Source organism: Schistocerca gregaria, chromosome 8 (assembly GCF_023897955.1).
Source record: "Schistocerca gregaria isolate iqSchGreg1 chromosome 8, iqSchGreg1.2, whole genome shotgun sequence".
NCBI classification, from domain to species: Eukaryota; Metazoa; Arthropoda; class Insecta; order Orthoptera; family Acrididae; genus Schistocerca; species Schistocerca gregaria.
The window spans coordinates 118,919,142-118,942,836 of record NC_064927.1 but is presented as its reverse complement, the minus strand read 5'-3'; the positions used below and the strand labels follow the sequence as shown (position 1 = coordinate 118,942,836).

The 23,695-nt window shown below is 43.5% G+C and overlaps 1 protein-coding gene across 1 annotated transcript in view; it reads left to right on the top strand.

Annotated features, from left to right (window-relative positions):
- LOC126285069 (transient receptor potential channel pyrexia-like) overlaps positions 1 to 23,695 on the top strand; it is a 136,408-nt gene that overhangs the window by 94,567 nt on the left and 18,146 nt on the right. The window contains exons 10-12 of the mRNA XM_049984392.1: positions 4,044 to 4,507; positions 7,190 to 7,457; positions 22,394 to 22,624. Coding sequence (XP_049840349.1) covers positions 4,044 to 4,507; positions 7,190 to 7,457; positions 22,394 to 22,624 — 963 coding nt within the window. The remainder of the gene's footprint in view (positions 1 to 4,043; positions 4,508 to 7,189; positions 7,458 to 22,393; positions 22,625 to 23,695) is intronic.

Here is a 23,695-nt window from a genome sequence, read left to right as displayed (position 1 = left end):
GCCTTTTACAAACTCCCCTATCAGGCACTCGATACCGGCACTGGACAATATGGAAGTGGAAAGTCTCGTCAAATTCAGATTTTCTGCAAACAACAAAAAACAGAGGGAAATAAAGTATCAGGCGTATGCTTCAAATGCAACAAGTATGTGTGCAGAAGCTTCCGAGCAAAAACAAAAGCTGCCGAGCAAACACACTTGTCGAATGTCTGAATCCTCAAAACTGTCAAGTTCTTGTTCTTAAATATTTCCAAATATTTATATGCTGAAGCTATTTGTTCTTATGTTTTAGTTCCATGATTGCAATAAGCAAGAAAACTCGCAGAGGATTTTGGTTACCTGCTGCATTTTATAACCTTCCACAAATAGTTGGCAATTACCTCATTTTTCTACGGCAACGGCCTTGCCACAGTGGATACATCGATTACCTTTAGGTCACTGAAGTTAAGCGCCGTCGGGCGTGGCCGGCAACTGGATGGGCGACCATCCAGGCGGTCATGAGCTGTTGCCATTTTTCGGAGTGCACTCAGCCACGTGATGCCAATTGAGAAACTACTCGACCGAACAGTAGCAGCTGCGGTCAAAGAAAACCATCATAACGACTGGGAAAACGCTGTGCTGACCACACGCCCCTCCTATCCGCATGCGCACCTCAGGATGACACGGCGGTTGGATCATCCCGATGTGCCACTTGTGGCCTGAAGAAGGAGTATTTATTATTTTTCTATAAAAGTAAAAATACTGTTAATACTTACATAAACAATATTTCTTGATTCTGTTTCAATCTTTTTACAAAGAAAAACATTATGACATTGTTTTACATACTTGTTTTAACGACGATTGATGAAAGATTGTGTAATTGCTTCTGTAAAATATAAATTATAAAAAAGTTAACCTCTGATAATTTATGTTTGACAGTGTATTATTCATTTTAGAGACGTATTGTCAATATGAAGACACTCAAAACATATCCAAATACGAATGAAACGGCGGTTTTCTACTGTGGGTCAAAAATGACCCACATGGCATTACCAGGGGCACAGCGATGTCCCGTTAAACATTGTAACAAATTGCCTTATTTTATCAACATCTACATTTATACTCCGCAAGCCACCCAACGGTGTGTGGCGGAGGGCACTACGTGCCACTGTCATTACCTCTCTTTCCTGTTCCAGTCTCGTATGGTTTGCGGGAAGAACGACTGTCTGAAAGCCTCCGTGCGCGCTCTAATCTCTCTAATTTTACATTCGTGATCTCCTCGGGAGGTATAAGTAGGGGGAAGCAATATATTCGATACCTCATCCAGAAACGCACCCTCTCGAAACCTGGCGAGCAAGCTACACCGCGATGCAGAGCGCCTCTCTTGCAGAGTTTGGCACTTGAGTTTGGTAAACATCTCCATAACGCTATCACGGTTACCAAACAACCCTGTAACGAAACTCGATGCTCTTCTTGGGATCTTCTCTATCTCCTCCGTCAACCCGATCTGGTACGGATCCCACACTGATGAGCAATACTCAAGTATAGGTCGAACGAGTGTTTTGTAAGCGACCTCCTTTGTTGATGGACTACATTTTCTAAGGACTCTCCCAATGAATCTCAACCTGGTACTCGCCTTACCAACAATTAATTTTATATGATCATTCCACTTCAAATCGTTCCGCACGCAGACTCCCAGATATTTTACAGAAGTAACTGCTACCAGTGTTTGTTCCGCTACCATATAATCATACAATAAAGGATCCTTCTTTCTATGTATGCGCAATACATTACATTTGTCTATGTTAAGGGTCAGTTGCCACTCCCTGCACCAAGTGCCTATCCGCTGCAGATCTTCCTGCATTTTTCTACAATTTTCTAATGCTGCAACTTCTCTGTATACTACAGCATCATCCGCGAAAAGCCGCATGGAACTTCCGACACTATCTTCTAGGTCATTTATACATATTGTGAAAAGCAATGGTCCCATAACACTCCCCTGTGGCACACCAGAGGTTACTTTAACGTCTGTAGACGTCTCTCCATTGATAACAACATGCTGTGTTCTGTTTGCTAAAAACTCTTATTTTATATTCAGTTATAGATTTTCTGTGTCCTTAATTCATCTATTTGTTTGTGACACTATCGCTAAATTGTAACAGTTACCTAACTGTATTCTATATGTAGTGGTGCTCTTATGAGGTGGCGGGTCAGTGACAGAGAATATAAGTGTACACCCTGTCTCTGTCCCACAACTCACGCTGCAGCCATACCGTAGCCTGGTAACTGGTAGGGCTTAGCCAATTGTTTCATATCTTCGCAAAAATATCGCCGTTACTTTTTAATGTAATGCTTGTCATATTCGCTTTACGCCATCCATAATGGACACTACAGAGGCTAGGTATCAACACCATACCTAAAGTAATATGAGAATAAACACTAAAAGTTCCGCACACACGATCCAAGCAGCCAGGGTTGAATGACACTACAGGCTGGAATGTCATGTGGTACACTGCCCCTTGCCACTTCATGTCCCCCCATCCGTAGAGTTCACAGCTAACAACCACTTTAGTACACCCCCGCAAGACTTCGTAAACCTAAGCTGCCTTTCCTATTTTGGATTGACTTGCGAATTCCAGAAACAAAATTAATTTCTTTAATGCTATCAAAACATTAATAATAAACGACAGTTAATGATACATCAAAGTACAGAGGACAGATACAGGAATTCCAGAGTGAAGGTTCAGCCACTCTGATTCCCCTTCGTTGTAATCAGGGGAATGTGAAAATCATATATAGGTTAATATTACTCCTGTAGGCTATGCTCGTTGAGTCTTCTAGAGCCCTCTAGAGTCAAAGCTACGCCAAACACCTATGCTGCTTGCATCTAACCATCATTCAAATGCACTGCCTTAAGAGAAACCACTATCGGTTTGAAAAAAAAACTCAATAACGAAAGTTATAAAAAAGGTTGACTCTTCTTGATTATGTCCAATAAATGTTCGGTGTAGTTCGTATCGGGCGATCTGGGTGGCTAAGTCATTCGAACTATCCAGAATGTTCTTCAAGCCAATCTCAAAAAGTTGTGGTCCGTTCACATCGTCGTCTAAAAAAATTCCATCGTTGTTTGGGAACATGAAGTCCATGAACGGGTGCAGTTGGTCTCAGTTGGTTCAGTTTGGCTGCAAGACGCAGTCCATTCCTGGTAAACAAAGATGCTACCATTATGGAGCCACCAGCAGCTTGCACAGTGCCTTGTTGGGTCCATCTGCACCGCACTCGAATCCTACCATCAGCTGTAACAAACCGTGGACTCATCTGACCAGGCCACGGTTTTCCAGTCATCCAGTGTCCAACCGCTATGCTCACGACACCAGGAGAGACGCTGCAGGTGTAGTAGTGCCGTTAGCAAAGTCTTTCTCGTCATACGTCTGCTGTCATAGTCCTTTAACGTAAAATTTCGCAGCAGTGTCATAATGGATACGTTCGTCGTACGCGCTACATTGATTTCTGCGGTTATTTCACGCATTGTTGCCAGTCTGTTAGCACTGACACCTCTACGCAAACGCCACTGCTCTCGGCCGTTAAGTGAAGGCCGTCGGCCACTGCGGTGTCCTTAGTGGGAGGTACTGCCTGAAATTTTATATTTTCAGAACACTCTTGACACTAACGATTTTCGGAATGGAATGTCCCGAGCGTCTAGGTCCAATAACCATACCGCTTTCAGAGTAGTTAATTCCCGTTGTGCAGCCGTAGTCACGGCGGAAATGGTTTCATTGAATCACTTGAGCACAAGTGCCTTGTTATACCTTGTGTACATGATAGTACTGCCATATTTATTAGTGCATATCGCCATCTTGTGACTTTTTTCCACTCCAGTGTAGTAAGTCGTATTGGGAAAAGCATTGGTATACGGATATATGTTAATTAGGATTATTTGCTTGTTTCAGTGATCTGCACCAGTTGCTCTTATTTGAACCTATAATTGTCAAACTGTACTCTACGTTTTGGGACAGCTCTGCAGTAAGGGTACGAGGAACTAGCTCTCCCTTGTTCTGGTGGCGCAGCTGATCTTCAAGTACGACTTCCTGCGCGGCCGGCCGTCGCTGCCCGGCAAGACGCCGCGCGAGATGGAGCCGCTGGTGTACATGAGCCGCTCGGAGAGCCTGCGCGCGCTGCTCACGCACCCGGTGCTCACCGCCTTCCTTCACCTCAAGTGGCACACGGTGCGCGTCTTCTACTACGTCAACCTGGCCGCCTACACCGCCTTCGCGCTGCTCATGACCGCCTACATCGTGCTGCTCACCGGCGGCGCCGTCGACGAGAAGGTGATGCGCTGCATCTTCAACAAGTCGTGCCTGTCCGCCGTCCTGTCCCACATCTCGCCCGTTGGGGTTCTGACCGTCAAGGCTACACCGAACGTGACCGCTGCACCACCAGCAGAAGTGGTGGAGGCGACCGCCAGCTCACCGCCTAACGACGCCGAAGTGGAGCTCGTGCGGAACGTCTACCTGGCTCTCGTCATCATAAGGTTACTGTCTGCACTCACACGCAAAGCATAGCTCCAATTCTTATTCCACATAAAAAAGTCACTGCATTAGTTTACAGCAATTAAATTCAGCAATCTACGGTAATATTATTCCTCAGTGTCCCAAGTATCTCTTCCGCCCGAGCAATAATTAAAAGTGCAAATGAGCTACATTTGTGGTAATTGGTTTTTGTTATTGCAGCTTAAAATGAACCACCCTCAGAAACTTTTTTTGAAGCGGTAGTGATTTTTTGTAGATAGTATCGTATATGATACCCTGGACTTAAGCAAGACAATTATACACGTACAATGAGATTCTCACTCTGCAGCGGAGTGTGCGCTGATGTGAAACTTCCTTGCCCTTCGCCAGCAAGTGCTCCACCATCTGAGTTACCCAAGCACGACTCGAGCCCGGTCCTCACAGCTGTACTTCTGCCAGTACCTCGTCTCCTATATTCCAAACTTAACAGAAGCTCTCCTCCGAACATTGTGCAGAACTCATTCTGGAAACGTCCCCCAGGCTGTGGCTGAGCAATGTCTCCGAAGTATCATTTCTTTCAGGAGGGGTAGTTCTGCAAGGTCCGCAGGAGACCTTCTGTAAAGTTTGGAGTGTAAGAGACGAGGTACTAGCAGAAGTAAAACCTGAGGAAAGGGCGTGAGTCGTACCTGGGTAGCTCAGATGGTAGAGCACTTGCCCGCGAAATGCAAAGGTCCCGAGTTTGAGACTCGGTCCGGCACACAGTTTCAATCTGCCAGGAAGTTTCCCATCAGTACATACTCCGGTGCAGAGTGAAAGTCTCATTCTGGAAACATCCTCCAGACTGTGGCTAAGTCATGTTTTCGCAATATCATTTCTTTCAGGAGTGCTAGTTCTGCAAGATTCGCAAGAGACCTTCTGTAAAGTTTGGAAAGTAGGAGACGAGGTAGTGGCAGAAGTAAAGCTGTGAGGACGGGGTGTGAGTCGTGCTTGGGTATATCAGTTTTTAGAGCGCTTGCTCGCCAAAGGTCCCGAGTTCGAGTCTCTGTCCGGCACACAGTTTTAATCAACCAGGAAGTTTCAATTATACACATAACTATGGAGTTTGATGTTGCTTTATTAAAAAAATAGTCATGAGCATTACACATATTGTTCATATTTGCCGTAGACTTCAAGACAGGTCAACTAAAAACATGGCACCAAAAATTTCAACAACTGTAAGTAAAAAACTCAAAATATTTAAACAAAAATTTTCTAAATAAATTGTCTAGAGGAAAAGAGTTTTATTAATAACACACTTATTCTCAATCATATTTATGTCTCCAGAGTACGATTATTCCAGGACTTTGAGCATGAGGCACTGTTCCTTCTTGTGATGTATTGTATCAAATCGTCATCCTCATCATCACATTCATCAGTTTCTATGTCGGACTCATCTGGTTTAATTCCGTTGACCAGCTAAATGATCTCTTCAACAGTCAACTCTGGGAATCAAGTGGAGGAAAATATAACCACACTTCACAAAGTTGACATTTTTTTTTCAAAAAATAATTTTCCGTATTTTGCGTTCCAATTAAATTGTTGTAAAACAATAAACTGGTAGCCAAGATCGCATTAATTATTTTTATTCCATGATTACAGTTTTCGGCGAAACTAAAGCCGCCATCATCGGATCTAGGGAGGACAGAAAACACTATAAAAGTGGGCCTGGATTCCAATTATATAACATGTATACATATAAATTTAGGTACATACCTTAGGATACATACAGGTTACAATACGAAGGCAAAAAATGGTGACGCGTCCGGCCATCCTGATTTAAGTTTTCCGTGACTTCCCTAAACCACTCCAGGCAAATGCCGGGATGGTTCCTCTGAAAGGGCACGGCCGACTTCCTTCCCCATCCTTCCCTAATCCGACGAGACCGATGACCACGCTGTCTGGTCTCCTTCCCCAAACCAACCAACCAAAAAATGGTGATATTACTAGTTGCCTATAACACGCAGGCCATGCAAAATTGTCATACGTAGCACATAGACGTCCAATAGAAATCACATTATAAATGTTACGTGTCTCCATCACACACAAGCGCAAGCTAGATACTACAGCAACTGCGGTTCTGTTCTTACACTACAGGCCGCGTCGCGAGATGGCGCCAGCAGAAGAGGCGCCAATGACTGTCACAGCTCGCGTCATAACAGGCTCTGCGTGTGTGGTAAGACTAGGTCATTAGGGCTTGTACATAATTCTGAGATTGCCTAGTAACACAAGTACATATGTGTCTGGTCATATATGAAATTGTAACTGACGCCCTCGTACCATTGTTGTAGTTCGGAAGTCAAGTTGTGTAGAGAAAACACGTTTGTCTTCTTCAATACATTCTGGGGAATGCGATGCACATTTGATCTAGAGACGTTGCTCCTTTGCGGTTAGTCATGCAGCAACGATGGCATACTACTTAAGACTGCCTGCTCACGACTGACTAGTCGAAGGCATACCTGTAGTTTACACTTGTTAGTTCAAGCTGCCACCTCAGTTATCGTGCCGAGGTTGCTTGTACGCCAGGAATAAGACAAGACTCCGAACATTCTTGGCGGACATTGTATCTTGTAACCAATTAAGATTTTGCTAGGGATCGATAGAGGCACTGTGAGCCGGAAATGTTAACTAGCCCTCGGTTCCCTGAACGGCGACCTGCCTGTGCGCAGCGTCCTGATCGGGCCGCTGGTGGCGGCGCTGGTGACGCGGGAGCTGGTGCAGCTGGTGTCGTCGCCCCGGCGCTACGTGGCGCAGGCCGAGAACTACCTGGAGCTGCTGGTGCTGGTCTGCTCGGCCGCCACGCTCTGCAACGGCTCGCTCACCATCTACGCCGAGCGCCACCTCTGCGCCATCACCGTGCTGCTCATCTGGACGGAGCTCATCATCATGACCGGCAAGCTGCCCTACCTCTCCATGCAGCTAGAGATGCTCAAGAAGGTACCTACACTACGTACTATGCTACCTAACAGAATACTCCCCAGCTGCAAAGAACTTTTCCTCATGTCTTAAACCTCACGAGGGTGAGTCGTAAAGTTTTAATGGTCACCCCGAAAAAAAATCGTGTTCATTAAGGGGAAGAAACTTGCTCTTACGAAGAGAACACGGCAAGTGACACATAACCCGATTTCCCAGAAACTTCGTTCAGCGGAATAGGAGTCAAAATAAGCGAACACGTCTCTCGTCTTATCTGTAGAAGCTCGACCATTTTTGCGAAAACAACGATCATGTTTTCCACGAAATTTCTCTGGCTTTTAGAGCGCCATGATCTCAGCTCAACTGGTGGCATAGTGGCTACTTCTGTGACCTTTCACTTCCACGCCCTGTGTTCTAAACCCGATTATTGTTGTCATTTATTTCAATCCTATTTCAATCTTTATTTTTTGATTTGACTCCTTGATTCCATAGAAAGATGCAACACGAATGTTTCTTATCAAGTTATGGCATACAAGGGCGTTATATTAATTGTAAAATTACAACTGAGTTTCACAGTGTCAAATTCAAATGGCTCTGAGCACTTTGCGACTTAACTTCTGAGGTCATCAGTCGCCTAGAACTTAGAACTAATTAAACCTAACTAACATAAGGACATCATACACATCCATGCCCGAGACAGCATTCGAACCTGCGACCGTAGCGGTCACGCGGTTCCAGACTGAAGTGCCTAGAACAGCACGGCCACACTGGCTGGCTTTACAGTGTCATATATTTGATATACGAGTATAATATAAGATAGCTGCGAACTAGGAAAGAAAGGCAGTCCAACAGGAAATTACCCTTCTTCTGTATGGGCGTGAACCGAATCCGCAACGACTGAATCAAGGAAGAGTTTCCTTAGGACATCAAAGGAACTTAGAACCACTGCTGAAAAAGCTAGGTTACGGCCAGTGAGGGCTACGACCTACCTCCCCCCTGGTTGGAAAAGAGTTGTTGAAACTTTACCTCCATGCCACGGCGGGGAATGGATAACTTGGAACTCCCTGAATAGACTGAGATCCGGAGTTGGCAGATCAAAAGTTAACTGGGCAAGATGCGAATACACTGATCCAAATGATATTCGATGTGACTGTGGAGAAGAACAGACAGTTCGGCACATGCTTCGGCGTCGATTGTGCCCAGTCTGCTGCACAGAAGATGTTCATCAACAAGCAACAGGAACTGCACAGGAAATGGCCAAGCTTTGGTCAAAAGTAATTTAATCATAACTGTGTAAAATGTATGTACATGTACCTCCATGACACGAGAATAATAATAATAATAAATGTCTATGGTATTTTCAGGAATTAAAATCTTTTACAACTTTCATATTCTTATATTCTGCTCTGATATTAATTTTATATTTTATTCTTATGTTTGTTCTTCAGGAAGACTTACTGTTTTCCCTTGGATTATGCCAATCGTAGAAGCGCTCTAAACATAGAAATTCCGAACACGATAAGCTTTGTGAGAAGTCAGGTTTGCCGCATTGCCACTGTCATTTCTTTGTACGAATTTCATTCGGGAAAGAAACGTCGTTGAAATTGCTGAAGATTAACAAGTTTGCAATAATTTCGCGGCAAACGACGCACTGGAAACCGGCGCTTGCTGAAATTATTTGAAATTTCAAATAATTTTCTCATTCATTTATTTATTTGTTTATTTGTTTCATTCACCAGACATACAGTTAGTAGACCAGTAAGGAAAAACTTATTTCAGTATACACTAAAAACCATTTCTCCGGACATGTGTAGATAAATGAAAAACAATAATAAGAATAATCATTTGGTTAGGTTAGTGGTGTTTAACGTCCCGTCGACAGCGAGGTCATTAGAGACGGAGCGCAAGCTCAGGTTAGGTAAGGATGGGGAATGAAATCGGCCGTGCCCTTTCAAAGGAACCATCCCGGAATTTGCCTGAAACAACTTAGGGAAATCATGGAAAACCTAAATCAGGATGGCCGGAGACGGGATTGAACCGTCGTCCTCCCGAATGCGAGTCCAGTGTGCTAACCACTGCGCCACCTCGCTCGGTGCAATAATCATTAGGTTTCGAAAACGGGGTGTGAGAGTTGTCATGCCGCATCGCTAGGAACTACGCCACCACTTCTGTTCAACAGTTCGCTTGCTAAAAGGCGTCCAGTACCTATGTGTAGGCGTATTCGCTTATTTCGACCTCCCTCCCACTGAGGTAAGTTTCTGGGAAACTCCTCGCCAGACTACAATGAAATGGTCTTTATTATATTTTTCCACTGTCTAATTCGAACCTCCTGATCACATGTACCTGATATACACACTGTGGTTCTGCTACCAGTAAATGGCGGAAAACTGCAGGAAACAATCCCTTATAACATAAAGAGCGGGTCAAATGAAAATATAGCTGGGAATCGGTTCCAAGAAAAATACATCCACTTGAAGGTGACGATAAATGATCTGTGACACTGTAGATTTCAGTAGCTGAAAGCACACATGACAACACATGTGTGACCGTTCTGCCTCTGCTAGCGCTTTAGCCCCTCACTCATGACCTGGAGCACAGCCATGTAGTGTCTGTTTTGCCCTTCCTACCACCAAAGTGTCGCCTTACAGTGGCGGGTGCAGGGTCACCCGCAGGAAGTGCAGATCTGCCTCTCCTGTGCGGCCTTGTGGAAGAATGACAGGTCTCACGAGGCAGTCGCTAGTAATCGCTGCCCACACACTGAGGCTGGAGTGCTGCCGATGGTTCACCGTGGCCGTACCACGGGGTCACCTGCAGCCCCCAGACGTCTGTTTTAAGCCACTGAGCATAGACGGAAATCTACAGGTTCATTAAAGGCGGTACAGACAGACAGTCTTACGAAACAGTTCTGAACACGTTTTCCGAAAACCATCTTGTGCTGCGATTTCGACAGCTCACATGTAATGGAAATGTGTTAGACTTTTAAGCTATAAACAGGCCTCAAGTTATCGACAGTGTCGCTATAGACAGATGGACTAGTGATGATGGTTTCGTCATAGAGACGATAGCTACTTAAGTTCACAAATGTATCAGGAAAAGAAGGAAAGTTTTTATGCTGAAAAGAGTAGATAATCAGATGTTATCATGCCAGATAGGCAATGATTGCACGTAATTTACTTCAAATACAGTGGTCGTAGACGAATTATGCCCAAAGTTTAAACTTATTGTAAATCGCTTTCTGAAGAAGTATGTCCCAGGTAAGTGTATTAAGGGTGGCAAGACCTACCGGGTTTCAAAACAAAATTCGGAAGACTAAACACAGACTGTTGCACTCTCGGTTTAAAAACGGAAGTGGAAATGACGACAGACAAAAGTTAATAAAAATTAGTGGGTCTATGAAAAGATCGATGCGTGATGCATACAACTACCACATATTGTTCCAGCGAAAAAGATTTGTGGTGCTAAGTTTATATGGCACCAAACTGCTGAGGTCATCGGTTCCTAGGTTTACATACTACTTAATCTAACTTAAACTAACTTATGCTAAGGACAACACACATACCAGTGCCCGAGCGAGGGCTCGAACCTCCGACGGGAGAAGCCGCGCGAGCCGTGACAAGGCGCCTCAGACCACGCGGCTGCCCTGCGCGGCTGTTTCAGGGAAAGATCATTCTGAGAACACGTCAAAATTCTGCACCTACGTAAAAACGATAAGCAGGTCCAAGGCTTCTATTCAGTATGGTTTGGCAATAAAAGACAGAGAAATCAACACAGATGTTTTAAATTTCACGTTAAAAACATCGCTCACGCACGGAGGCCGCACAGGCGTACCACGCTTTGCCAGTCTGTATGGAGAACATAGGAATATGGTTCCCTGACATTGAGAAGCAACTGAAAGAATTGAAAATAAGTAAATCGGAGGTACGAATGGAATCTCAATTCGGTTTTATATTGAGAGTACTCTTCGACATTGACTCCTGGGTTCATTTATCGCGTATCTCTCGTCCAGCGTCAGCCCCAAGTTATCAGAATAAAACGGCGACTACTGAATACAAAAGGCCTTGAAGAGCAGACACGCAAAATTACGCTCCAATAAACTTGACATCACTTTGCTGCAGAATTCATGAGCATAGTTTAAGTTGGAAAATCATGAACTTCGTTGAATCAGCACAGCACGGAATTAGAAAGCATCGCTCGTTCGATGCTCAACTTGCCATTTTCTCACATGATAACCTGCCATAAAAGGCAACAGGCAGATTCCATACTGCTATATTTTCGAAGAGCGTCTGACATTGTTCCACTGTCTCTTAACGACGGTCCGGGCATACGGAATAGGTTCCCAGATATGAGAGTGTCTGGAACACTTCGTGCGACTTTGCTGACGACTCTGTAGTGTAAAGGAAAATACCGTCGTTCGGTGACTGTGGGAGGATACAAGATGACATAGAATTTCTGTTTGGATTCATAAACGACAGCATGCTTTAGGTATAGAAAAATGTAATTTAAGGTAAGGAACTGTAGATTAAAACTGAAGAAACTGCAAAAAGGTGGGAATTTAAGGAGATGGTTCCTGGATAAAGTGACTAAACCAGAAGTTGTACAGAGTTTCAGGGAAAGTATAAGGGACCAATTGTCAGGAACGGGGAAAAGAAACACAGTAGAAGAATAATGGGTGCTCTCAGGGATGAAGTAGCGAAGGCAGCAGAGGGTCAAGTAGGTAAAAAGACGAGGGCTAGTAGAAATCCTTGGGTAACAGAAGAAATACTGAATTTAATTGATGAAAGGAGAAAATATAAAAATGCAGTAAATGAAGCAGGCAAAAAGGAATACAAACGTCTCAAAAATGAGATAGACAGGAAGTGCAAAATGGCTATGTAGCAGGCATGGCTACAGGACAAATGTAAGGATGTAGAGGCTTATTTCACTAGGGGTAAGACAGATACAGCCTACAGGAAAATTAAAGAGACCTTTGGAGAAAAGGGAGCCACTTGTATAAATATCAAGAGCTCAGATGGAAACCCAGTTCTAAGCAAAGACGGGAAAGCAGAAAGGTGGAAGGAGTATATAGAGGGTCTGTACAAGGGCGATGTACTTGAGGACAATATTATGGAAATGGAAGAGGATGTAGATGAAGATGAAATGGGAGATACAATACTGCGTGAACAGTTTGACAGAGCACTGAAAGACCTGAGTCGAAACAAGGCCCCAGGAGTAGACAACATTCCATTGGAACTACTGACAGCCTTGGGAGAGCCAGTCATGACAAAACTCTACCATCTGGTGAGCAAGATGTATGAGACTGGTGAAATACCCTCAGACTTCAAGAAGAATTTAATAATTCCAATCCCAAAGAAAACAAGGCTTGACAGATGTGAAAATTACCGAACTATCAGTTTAATAAGCCATGGCTGCAAAATACCAACTCGAATTCTTTACAGACGAATGGAAAAACTGGTAGAAGCCGACCTCGGGGAAGATCAGTTTGGATTCCGTAGAAATGTCGGATCACGCGAGGCAGTACTGAATCTACGACTTATCTTAGAAGCTAGATTAAGGAAAGGCAAACCCACGTTTCTAGCATTTGTAGACTTAGAGAAAGCTTTTGACAATGTTAACTGGAATACTCTCTTTCAAATTCTGAAGGTGGCCGGGGTAAAATACAGGGAGCGAAAGGCTATTTACAATTTGTACAGAAAGCAGATGGCAGTTATTAGAGTCGAGGGGCATGAAAGGAAGCAGTGGTAGGGAAGGGAGTGAGACAGGGTTGCAGCCTCTCCCCGATGTTATTCAATCTGTATGTTGAGCAAGCAGTAAAGAAAAGAAAAGAAAAATTCGGGATAGGTATTAAAATCCATGGAAAAGAAATAAAAACTTTGAGGTTCTCCGATGACATTGTAATTCTATCAGAGACAGCAAAGGACTTGGGAGAGCAGTTGAACGGAATAGACAGTGTCTTGAAAGGAGGATATAAGACGAACATCAATAAAAGTAAAACGAGGATAATGGAATGTAGTCGAATTAAATCGGGCGATGCTGCGGGAATTAGATTAGCAAATGAGGCGCTTAAAGTAGTAAATGAGTTTTTCTATTTGGGGAGCAAATTTTGGTCGAAGTAGAGAGGACATAAAATGTAGACTGGCAATGGCAAGGAAAGCGTTTCTGAAGAAGAGAAATTTGTTAACATGGAGTATAGATTTAAGTGTCAGGAAGTCGTTTCTGAAAGTATTTGTATGGAGTGTAGACATGTATCGAAGGGAAACATGGACGATAAATAGTTTAGACAAGAAGAGAATAGAAGCTTTCGAAATGTGGTGCTACAGAAGAATGCTGAAGATTAGATGGGTAGAACACATAACGAATGAGGAGGTATTGAATAGGATTGGGGAGAAGAGTAGTTTGTGGCACAACTTGACCAGAAGAAGGTATCGGTTGGTAGGACATATTCTGAGGCATCAAGGGATCACCAATTTAGTAATGGAGGGCAGCGTGGAGGGTAAAAATCGTAGAGGGAGACCTAGAGATGAATACACTAAGCAGTTTCAGAAGGATGTGGTCTGCAGTAGGTACTGGGAGATTGCACAGGATAGAGTAGCATGGAGAGCTGCATCAAACCAATCTCAGGACTGAAGACCATAACAGCAACAATTTAAAGTAGATGAATAGGAATGTCCTGTAATGTTCCAGTATACTACTGGTGGTGCGTTGCATGGCAACGGCGATGAAGTATCTAGGCGTGGCGTTATAAAAGCAAGTGAAATGTATTGAGCACGTAAGGTCGTTAGTAGCGAAGGCGAATGGTCAACTTGGTATATTCTGAGAGTTTTAGAAAATTGCAGCTCATCTTTAAAGGTGACCGCGCGTCGATAACTTGTTCGATCCATTCCTGAATAACGTTCGAATGATTGGGATCCGCACTATGTCAGATTAAGGCATCGAACCAGTTCAGAGTCGTGCTGCTAGATTAGTTACCGGGAGGTTCTATCGACACACAAGTATCGTAAATTTGCTTCGTGTATTCGAACAGGAATGCCTTGTTGGAAGGCGACTTTCTTTTCGAGGAAGGCTGTTGAGAACACTTAAACACTTAGAGAATCGGCATTTGGGCTGACTGCAGAACGATTCTACTGCCGACAGTGTACATTTCACGTAAGGACCACGAAGGCACGAGAAATTAGCGCTCGCACGGAGGCATATAGGCAGTCATTTATCCCTCGCGCCATTTGCGAGTCGAACAGGAAAGGGGATGACTAGCAGTGGAGCGAGGTTTACTGCGCGTTGGACCGTAGGGTGACCTGCGGAGTATGCCTGCAGATGTGGAGCTCTGATGTTATACCCCTCATAAATATAGCCTCATCTGCGACTAGGACGGGTGACAGATATCCCAGCACAATGGCGGCATCTGTAGTCAACCAGCGACAAAACGTTTGATCAGAAGCAAGTTCGTCGGTAATACGGTTAGCACTGCACGCGCTGTAAGTGATGCGGATAGTGGCAGCTGTCGTGGCGAATGCTCCACACGGCAGGGGGCCTCCTGCGTGGTGCTGATACCCTGATCTTTCATTTCCACCTGCAGGTGGGTGTACTCCCTTAGAATGCATTTGAAGCCATGCATCTGTATGACCGTTTTCGCTCCTTATCCTCTCAGAAATCGTTTTCTTCCAGTTTTCCTCCGTTTAGCAAAATGATCCTGTATATACATTCCTCAAAAGAATTAGGGCATTATGACTCTGGCGTCTGCCATACTCAAATTGAGAAATAATTGCGTACTGCGTATATTACCAAACTATACCTTCATCTTTCACAAATTAAGTCCATAACAAAACATCAATACATTCCTGCTCATTTGCACAACAAGAACTGAAATTTCCGATAGGTGTCGAAGTCAGTGTGGAAATAATTATTCATTCTGTCATCCTGGGTTATTTTCATTGGACCTTGTGAGCCGCAGTAATGTGTATGCCCACTGTGAGCGTACATCACTGCCTGACACCTATGTGGCATACTGCTTGGAGATGACTGTGTGGTGTCCGTTCCAGTTTTTCAGTCAGAGCTCACGATAGTTCTGGAAGAGCCTGTGTTGAGACAGAAGAGCACAAACACATCTGTTAATCATGTCCCACACCTTCTCGATGGGTTCTGGATAGGGACTGATCGCTGGTGATTTCATTACTTGACTGTCCTGGCTTCACAAAACATCTTTGGGGGCACCTCCCCCATGGGTCTTGTCATTATCGTGCATGTGAAGAAATGCAGATCCACCACGCTATGCAGCAGCCACCACATGACCCAACAGGGTTTGCTCTATATACTGCCTGGCCGCAAGACGAATATGGACAGCGACGAGATCCGTATGGCTGTCAATACTGATGCTTCGCCAAACCCTCACAAAACCTTTGCCAAACCTGTCGACTTCCTGGACAACACTTGGCAGGCACCTCCCACACAGGAACACAGCCATCACCTTGCGTCAGATGAAATCTGTATTCGTTTCTGAATAACGCGTTTCGCCAGTGACGAACTTGGTCGTTGACATTAGAAAAGATGACGTCGCGTCGAGCGGGGTACTCAGACAGGATGTCTGTGTTCTACGTTTGTTTCTCGTAACCTGTTCCTTACAGTCTGACCGGACACAGAGACTTCAGTGGCCCTTCTGAGATCATCTTGCAACACTCTAGCGGTAGCTGTACGACGCCGCAAAGCGGAGATGGTAAGATACCAGTCTTCACGTGGGTTTGTAATGCATCGACGGCCTTGTCCAACTCGCTTTGTGTACTAACCTGTCTCCCTATAGGACGACCGCAACCTAGGAATGACAGACGGGAGACACTGGCATCTACGGAAGTTGGCATTCTACCACATTGCGAAATTAATTTTTATTATATTTGCGTTTACAGTCCTCGTACACAATGAAATAGCCACGCCACAGTGTCGTACACACACACACACAGCTGGCGTATTGATGCTCAAAAAATGATTGCGAGCTCTCAGATTAAATGGCCCAGTGCTATTTCATTGGCTAAAACATAACATATTTAACAAGCAGGTCAGTTTTATAATTAGGCCTAATTAAGGCGATATAGTAAACCTAATATTACCGAACTTATAACATCAGAAAACATACATTGGCTACGTTTCATGTATTGGTTAAAATACTATGCTAAGCAAGCAAGCACACAAACCAATACGCAGTCTGAATTACTCCCAGATACTGGGAATAATTTTTAGGCCTACACTTGATTTAAGGCACGCTGAACCTTCAAATTAAGTATTTCAACATCAAAATTGTTTTATAATACTTGTCAAATGATACAACAGTATCTATTGTATCACAAATGGACACTACTAATGGTCTAGCTTACAGGTTAAAGTGGACATCGCGATGAGATTTGCTAAACTAAGCTATGTTATTCCCATGTCAAATTTCATCAAAAACTCGTTTCTAAAACTGGTATAAAATTAATTTGAATACCATAAGTGTAATCACCCCATGCTAGGGTATTAACTTCATCTTGCCGTTTAAAACGTTGTCGTCTTCTGCTACCACACACTGGAAACTACACGACACTTCGATTAAATAGCATACTGAACAGTAGTAATACACATTCCTATAGGGAAGGAACCAGGATTACTAAGCTTTCAAAGTCACCCCAATATTATAGCATTTTCATGTCAGGGTATAAACTTTATCTTGAAGTACAAAACGATTGCCATCGTCTGCAGCAAATACCATACACACAGTAGTCCTCACGCTAGGTATTGACATTATCTTGCAGTACAAACCTTTGTCACTTTTTTTGTTCCTAATGCTAATAGGTTCTGGTCATGCCACGCATTACATTCATCAATATACACAAAAATCGTTGCTACAACAGTACAAAACACATGAACAGTACTGCTGATGTCATTTACGGTTTAAAGTGTACACATAACACCTCCTGGACAATGGGTATAAAGATTTTTTATTCATAACAGAATTCTCATAAATTTCTAGCAATTATATTCTGGGCCTGAAGTAAACTGTACATTTATTACGTCCGAGCGCGATGGGAAACGTTGCGATTTTAGCAGTCACTACATCTCTTTGATTGTTTTCGTTGTGACACTGTTCCGGAACATTATGTCGACTGCTTGATTTGAATGCGGTTTCTGGAGTCAGGATGGAGGAGAACGTTTACAGTACAAAGCCGAAACAGAGTAATCAATGTTTTCTCTGTCGCTTCTCGCACAGCCGTTTATAAGATTCAGAAAGGGACCGCCGGCCGCGGTGACCGAGCGGTTCTAGGCCCTTCAGTCCGGAACCACGCGACTGCTATGGTCGCAGTTTCGAATCCTGACTCGGGCATGGATGTGTGTGATGTCCTTAGGTTAGTTAGGTTTAAGTAGTTCTAAGTTCTCGGGGACTGATGACCTCAGATCTTAAGTTCCATAGTGCTCAGAGCCATTTGAACCATTCAGAAAGGGACCGGTTCAACCAACTGGCGCGTGGATTCCGGCGCCGCTTGCTGGCACGATATGAACATGGCAGCAGTGTATGTCCCGATGTCCGTCCCCAATTCCTATGAGTGGAACCCTCTCTTTAATGCACAACGGAGTCACAACAGCAGTTTACCGTTTGTATGTGGGCATATTAGATTCGTGTTTGCTTGCTGATCGTGCATTCGGTTTTACATATTAGAGGCATTGGCGTAGATCTTTAACTACATGGTCATGAAGTACTGAAAATAAGTACATGTATATTTAACCCTAGGACCCTAAATGGGGGAAAATATTATACTGTTACTGAACCACCGGAAATTTTACTACTCCATATTTTATTCGAAGGAAGGCCTAATTTATAGTTCATGCACCAGTTAATTACAATTCTAAGGCCTCCAGTGCTATGTCACATACAAAATGAGTACAAAACTCCTGTTATACGTCCTATAGCAACAATACCAGATTGGCGGGAACCGGGAATTAATACCAACTGCAATCGTAAATCTTACTAGGGTTTAGTAATCTCGCATTAATCTCGACAAAATTTACACAATTATATAAATCAGCCGACAAAAGAAAACATAATTTTTCCTTCAAGGGAAAAAGAAAAAAATTGGAATTTCGAAATTGAAAAGATGTCCACTCCAGGTACGGAGACATTCTCAAGTATGTGTTGCAAGACAGTCTTAAGAGTTACGAAATCTGCATTTTAGATGATGGTGTAATTGAACAGTATTATAACAAACTGAAGAGAGGAGGATAGGCCAGTTGGAGAGCGGTTTTGAGAGATTTCTCACCTTTATCTACTCGTGTATTTGCTCTGTATTACGCTTTCCCTAGTCAACACTAAAAAATACATTTGTTCAATATCAATTATACCAGCCTTGATTAAAAAATAGAAATCACGAAAGTAACAGGATAAATCCACTGAAAATATCAGCTGTAAGTTCTGTGTACAAGAAAAGTATCTACAGAGCTAAATAACAGTTTTTAAAGTTTATTTCCGGTTTCTCAACTTCAAACAGCATTAAAGATTAATGTGTTTCTTTAGTTGCTTTCATTGGTATCCAATTGGATGTTCTCAATCTTAATTACTTTTTTGACTTTCAGAGTTTAATTTTTAGTATCTACCAAACATTATTGGGATATGAATAAAATTTTTTGTGATTATTTTCTGTCTATGTTTCACTACTATTTGGACACTTTGGATTTAATCTCATGACTCTATAAGGCCGTTGAATAAAACGCTGGCATTGTATTTACACTAATAATACAAAACTATGTATTTGCATATTCTTTTTAAATATTCTTAGCATTTAGGTATCAAAGACATATTAATAATAATAATAAATAAAAAAGAATGGCTAAGTGCGAGAAAAACTCGCGCTCCGTGGTTTCCATACAAACTTTATTATGAATAAAGAGAGTTCACCCGTTCTGGGAGTCGAGTATCTCGAGAGTTTTTGCCTGCTATTGATGTTGACATTAGAAAGGTTTCGGTACCAGGATTTCCATGACTTTAGAGAATGTTTTGGTTTGGAGTTTAAAGTTTAAATTTTTTACCTGTAATCGCACTTGCTATTGTAATTTTTAATGTATTTGATTGATTTTGGAGCTATATTTACATGATAGAATTGGGAATCGCAGATACGTTGACTTTGTCTGCTCTTGTACCCGTTGCGATTACTGATAAGATTTGATGGAAGTCTGCAAATAAGAAAATGTTACTACCGGCCACTGTTGTTACGCAGAGATCAAATTGTTCTGTGGAACACTTCAGTGGATTTTTATAGGATATTGGAAACTCATCCCATATAATGGAAGTGCAATCTTGCATCAGTTAACAGCATTACTTTGCTTTGAAAGATGTTGTTGGGCAGACTGTCAGTGTGGTAGCCGGGTGGCCGTGTACCTATCACCTATAAATGGCAAGGGCACTTTCTTCACAACGGTAAGAGGCATCATTTCATCGTAGCTTAGCCAACCAGCACGAAAATCTGTAAATTATATACCGACTCATACTTCAGCCATATCAAAGTCCCTACAGCACTTTCTGAAATTTGAAGGGTCATGAACGCAATGGAAGTTTTTAAAGAAAAAATATATTTTTGTGTGATATAATTACAAATCAACTATTTGCTGATTTCTCCCTTTAATTGTACTGAGAAACCCTGTTTCTTGCCGAATTTCATGACTCTAGGAAAAAGGGGAGGGGGTACCCTACAAATGGTCCAAATGGCTCCTAGCACTATGGGACTTAACACCTGTCATCAGTCCCCTAGACTCAGAACTACTTAAACTAAGGAACCTAAGGACATCACACACATCCATGCCCGAGGCAGGATTCGAACCTGCGACCGTAGCAGCCGCGTGGTTGCGGACTGAAGCGCCTAGACTCGCTAGGCCACAGCGGCCGGCGGTACCCTACTGATTTCTATGAGAGAGTTTGCTAATGTCGAAATAAATAACATAAGTGGCTGTATCTTTTGGTTAAATTGACTTAGAAGGTTAAATTATTGTAACCGCCGAAATACCGTGGATCTTAGTATGTGACATGTATTTCAACTTTTGGAATGTAGTCGAATTAAGTCGGGTGATGCTGAGGGAATTAGGTTAGAAAATGAGACACTTAAAGTAGTAAACTAGTTTTGCTATTTAGGAAGCAAAATAACTGATGATGGTCGAAGTAGAGAAGATATAAAATGTAGACTGGCGATGGCAAGGAAAGCGTTTCTGAAGAAGAGAAATTTGTTAACATCGAGTACGGATTTAAGTGTCAGGAAGTCGTTTCTGAAAGTATTTGTATGGAGTGTAGGCATGTATTGAAGTGAAACGTGGACGATAAATAGTTAAGACAAGAAGAGAATAGAAGCTTTCGAAATGTGATGCTACAGAAGAATGCTGAAGATTAGATGGGTAGATCACATAACTAATGAGGAGGTATTGAATAGGATTGGGGAGAAGAGAAGTTTGTGGCGCAACTTGACTAGAAGAAGGGACCGGTTGGTAGCACATGTCCTGAGGCATCAAGGAATCACAAATTTAGCATTGGAGGGCAGCGTGGAGGATAAAAATCGTAGAGGGAGACCAAGAGATGAATACACTAAGCAGATTGAGAATGATGTAGGTTGCAGTAGGTACTGGGAGATGAAGAAGCTTGCACAGGATAGGGTAGCATGGAGAACTGCATCAAACCAGTCTCAGGACTGAAGACCACAACAACAATTGTACCCGTTCCCTAGAAGACGTCGTCTTAACAGTCGGACAGCCAGACAGACCAGAAGGAAGGAAGACTGTGTTTAACAGCAGTTCGAGATCGAGATCATTAGGTACGCGACAGACAGACAGACGGACAATGAACTGAACCTGTAATGGTTCTCTTTTTGCTGACTGAGATATGGTAAAAATGACAGTTTCGGAATCTCCCTCAAATTTTGGATAAATTTCTGTAGACGCCAATGGTCATACGCTGGTGCATTGTAGTTTTACGCTTCCAGCAAACCATCATGGAAGGTTCCAGCGTTGTTGTTCAAAAGTAGAAAAGGAATTAAAGCACCATTCAACTCTATGAATGCGCTGCGTCACTTTGTTTTGGCTGCTCTGACAGTGTGCTACGGGAATGTGGCGCGGAGTTCAGCGTGTGTCGGAAACTTCAGACGTGTACTACACAGGGTGTTACATAAAGGTGCCGCCAGACTTTCAGGAAACATTCCTCACACACAAAGAAAGAAAAGATGTTATGTGGACATGTGTCCAGAAATGGTTACTTTCCATGTTAGAGCTCATTCTATTACTGCTCTTCAAATCACATTAATCACGGAATGGAAACACACAGGAACAGAACGTACCTGCGTGACTTCAAACACTTTGTTACAGGAAATGTTGAAAATGTCCTCTATTAGCGAGGATACATGCATCCACCCTCCGTCGCACGGAATCCCTGTCGCGCTGATGCAGCCCTGGAGAATGGCGTATTGTATCACAGCCGTGTAAAATACGAGCCTACATTTGGTACGGGTGTTGCGTAGACAAGAGCTTTCAAATGCCCCCATAAATGAAAGTCAAGAGAGTTGAAGTCAGGAGAGCGTGGCTGCAATGGAATTGGTCCGCCTCTACCAATCCATCTGTCACCGAATCTGTTGTTGAGAAGCGTACGAACACTTCGACTGAAATGTGCAGGAGCTCCATCGTGCATGAACCACATGTTGTGTCGCGCTTGTAAAGGCACATGTTCTAGCAGCACAGGTAGAGTATCCCGTATGAAACCATGGCGGTGAATCGATGAAATACAGTACATACTGAGGAAACTAAAATGAGCTCTAACATGGAAATTAAGCGTTTCCAGACACATGCCCACATAACGTCTTTTCTTTCTTTGTGTGTGAGGAATGTTTCCTGAAAGTTTGGCCGTACCTTTTTGTAACACCCTCTATAATTCACTTTTTCGAGGTGGTAACTAGTGCACGGTGACTACTGTTGTGTGACAGGTGACGGGCACGTTCGCGCGCTTCATGGCGTGGTACTCGCTGCTGATCGCGGCGTTCGCGCTCAGCTTCTACACCATGTTCCACGAGGACGGCGGCGGCGAAGAGAACGGCGACGGCGACGCCTTCTTCGGCGCGCCCGGCCTCACGCTAGTCCGCACCGTGGGCATGCTGGCCGGAGAGTTCGAGATGTCCAGCATCCCGTTCCACCTGGCGCCCGGCACCAGCCACGTGGTGAGTGGCCGCGGCAGCTACACACACTCACACGTACAGAGAGGGAGAGTTCAAGATGTCCAGCATCCCGTTCCACCTGGCGCCCGGCACCAGCTACGTGGTGAGTGGCCGCGGCAGCTGCACACACTCACAGGTACAGAGAGAGAGGGAGACAGTATCGGGATCTTTCATTTTTTGGAATAAATTTTATTAATCCACAACTCTATTTTCACTCTGCAGCGGAGTGAGAAACCCAGTTTCTTGCCGAATTTCATGACTCTAGGAAAAACTGGAGGGGGTACTCTACAAATGGTCCAAATGGCTCCAAGCACTATGGGACCTAACGCCTGTCATCAGTCCCCTAGACTCAGAATTACTTATACTAACTAACCTAAGGACATCACACACATCCATCCCCGAGGCAGGATTCGAACCTGCGACCGTAGCAGCCGCTTGGTTGCGGACTGAAGCGCCTAGACCTTTGCCTTCTGAGCTACCCAAGCACGACTGCCCTACCAAGGAAGACGTGCACCAATTACTCAGGGCTCATCGCTGACTACAAGTTTACGTTCGAATGCAACACTGACGACATCTCCAGCAAAGGAATTCACCTCATCTATCAAATGGTTCTACTCATGAAGGGCAATTCATTGACCATTAAGGGAAAACTACGAATCTATGAAGATTTTGCCGGCCGCGGTAGCTATCTATCAGACTTTTGATGCAATTTGGCAATTGACCTATGACTTTTGTGGCAGCATAATTTACCCCCTTCTGAGCCAAAGTTAGATTTAACTTTGAGTAGTGAAGATCATCATTTCTCCTAGTGCTGTAGCCATGTACACTGCTTTTACTTTTGCATTCGTTCGGATTGTTAATAACAAATTCCCATAAATGAATATATATATATTTTGTGAGGCTACAATGAAGATCCCTAGCTCTTTAAATAAGTGTCTGCAGGATGATCTTGGATGAGGTCCAGCAATTATTCTGATTACACGCTTTTGTCCAATGAACACTCTTTTACTCAATGGTGAGTTACCGCAGAATATGATGCCATACGAAAGCAGAGAATGAAAATAGGCGTGGTAA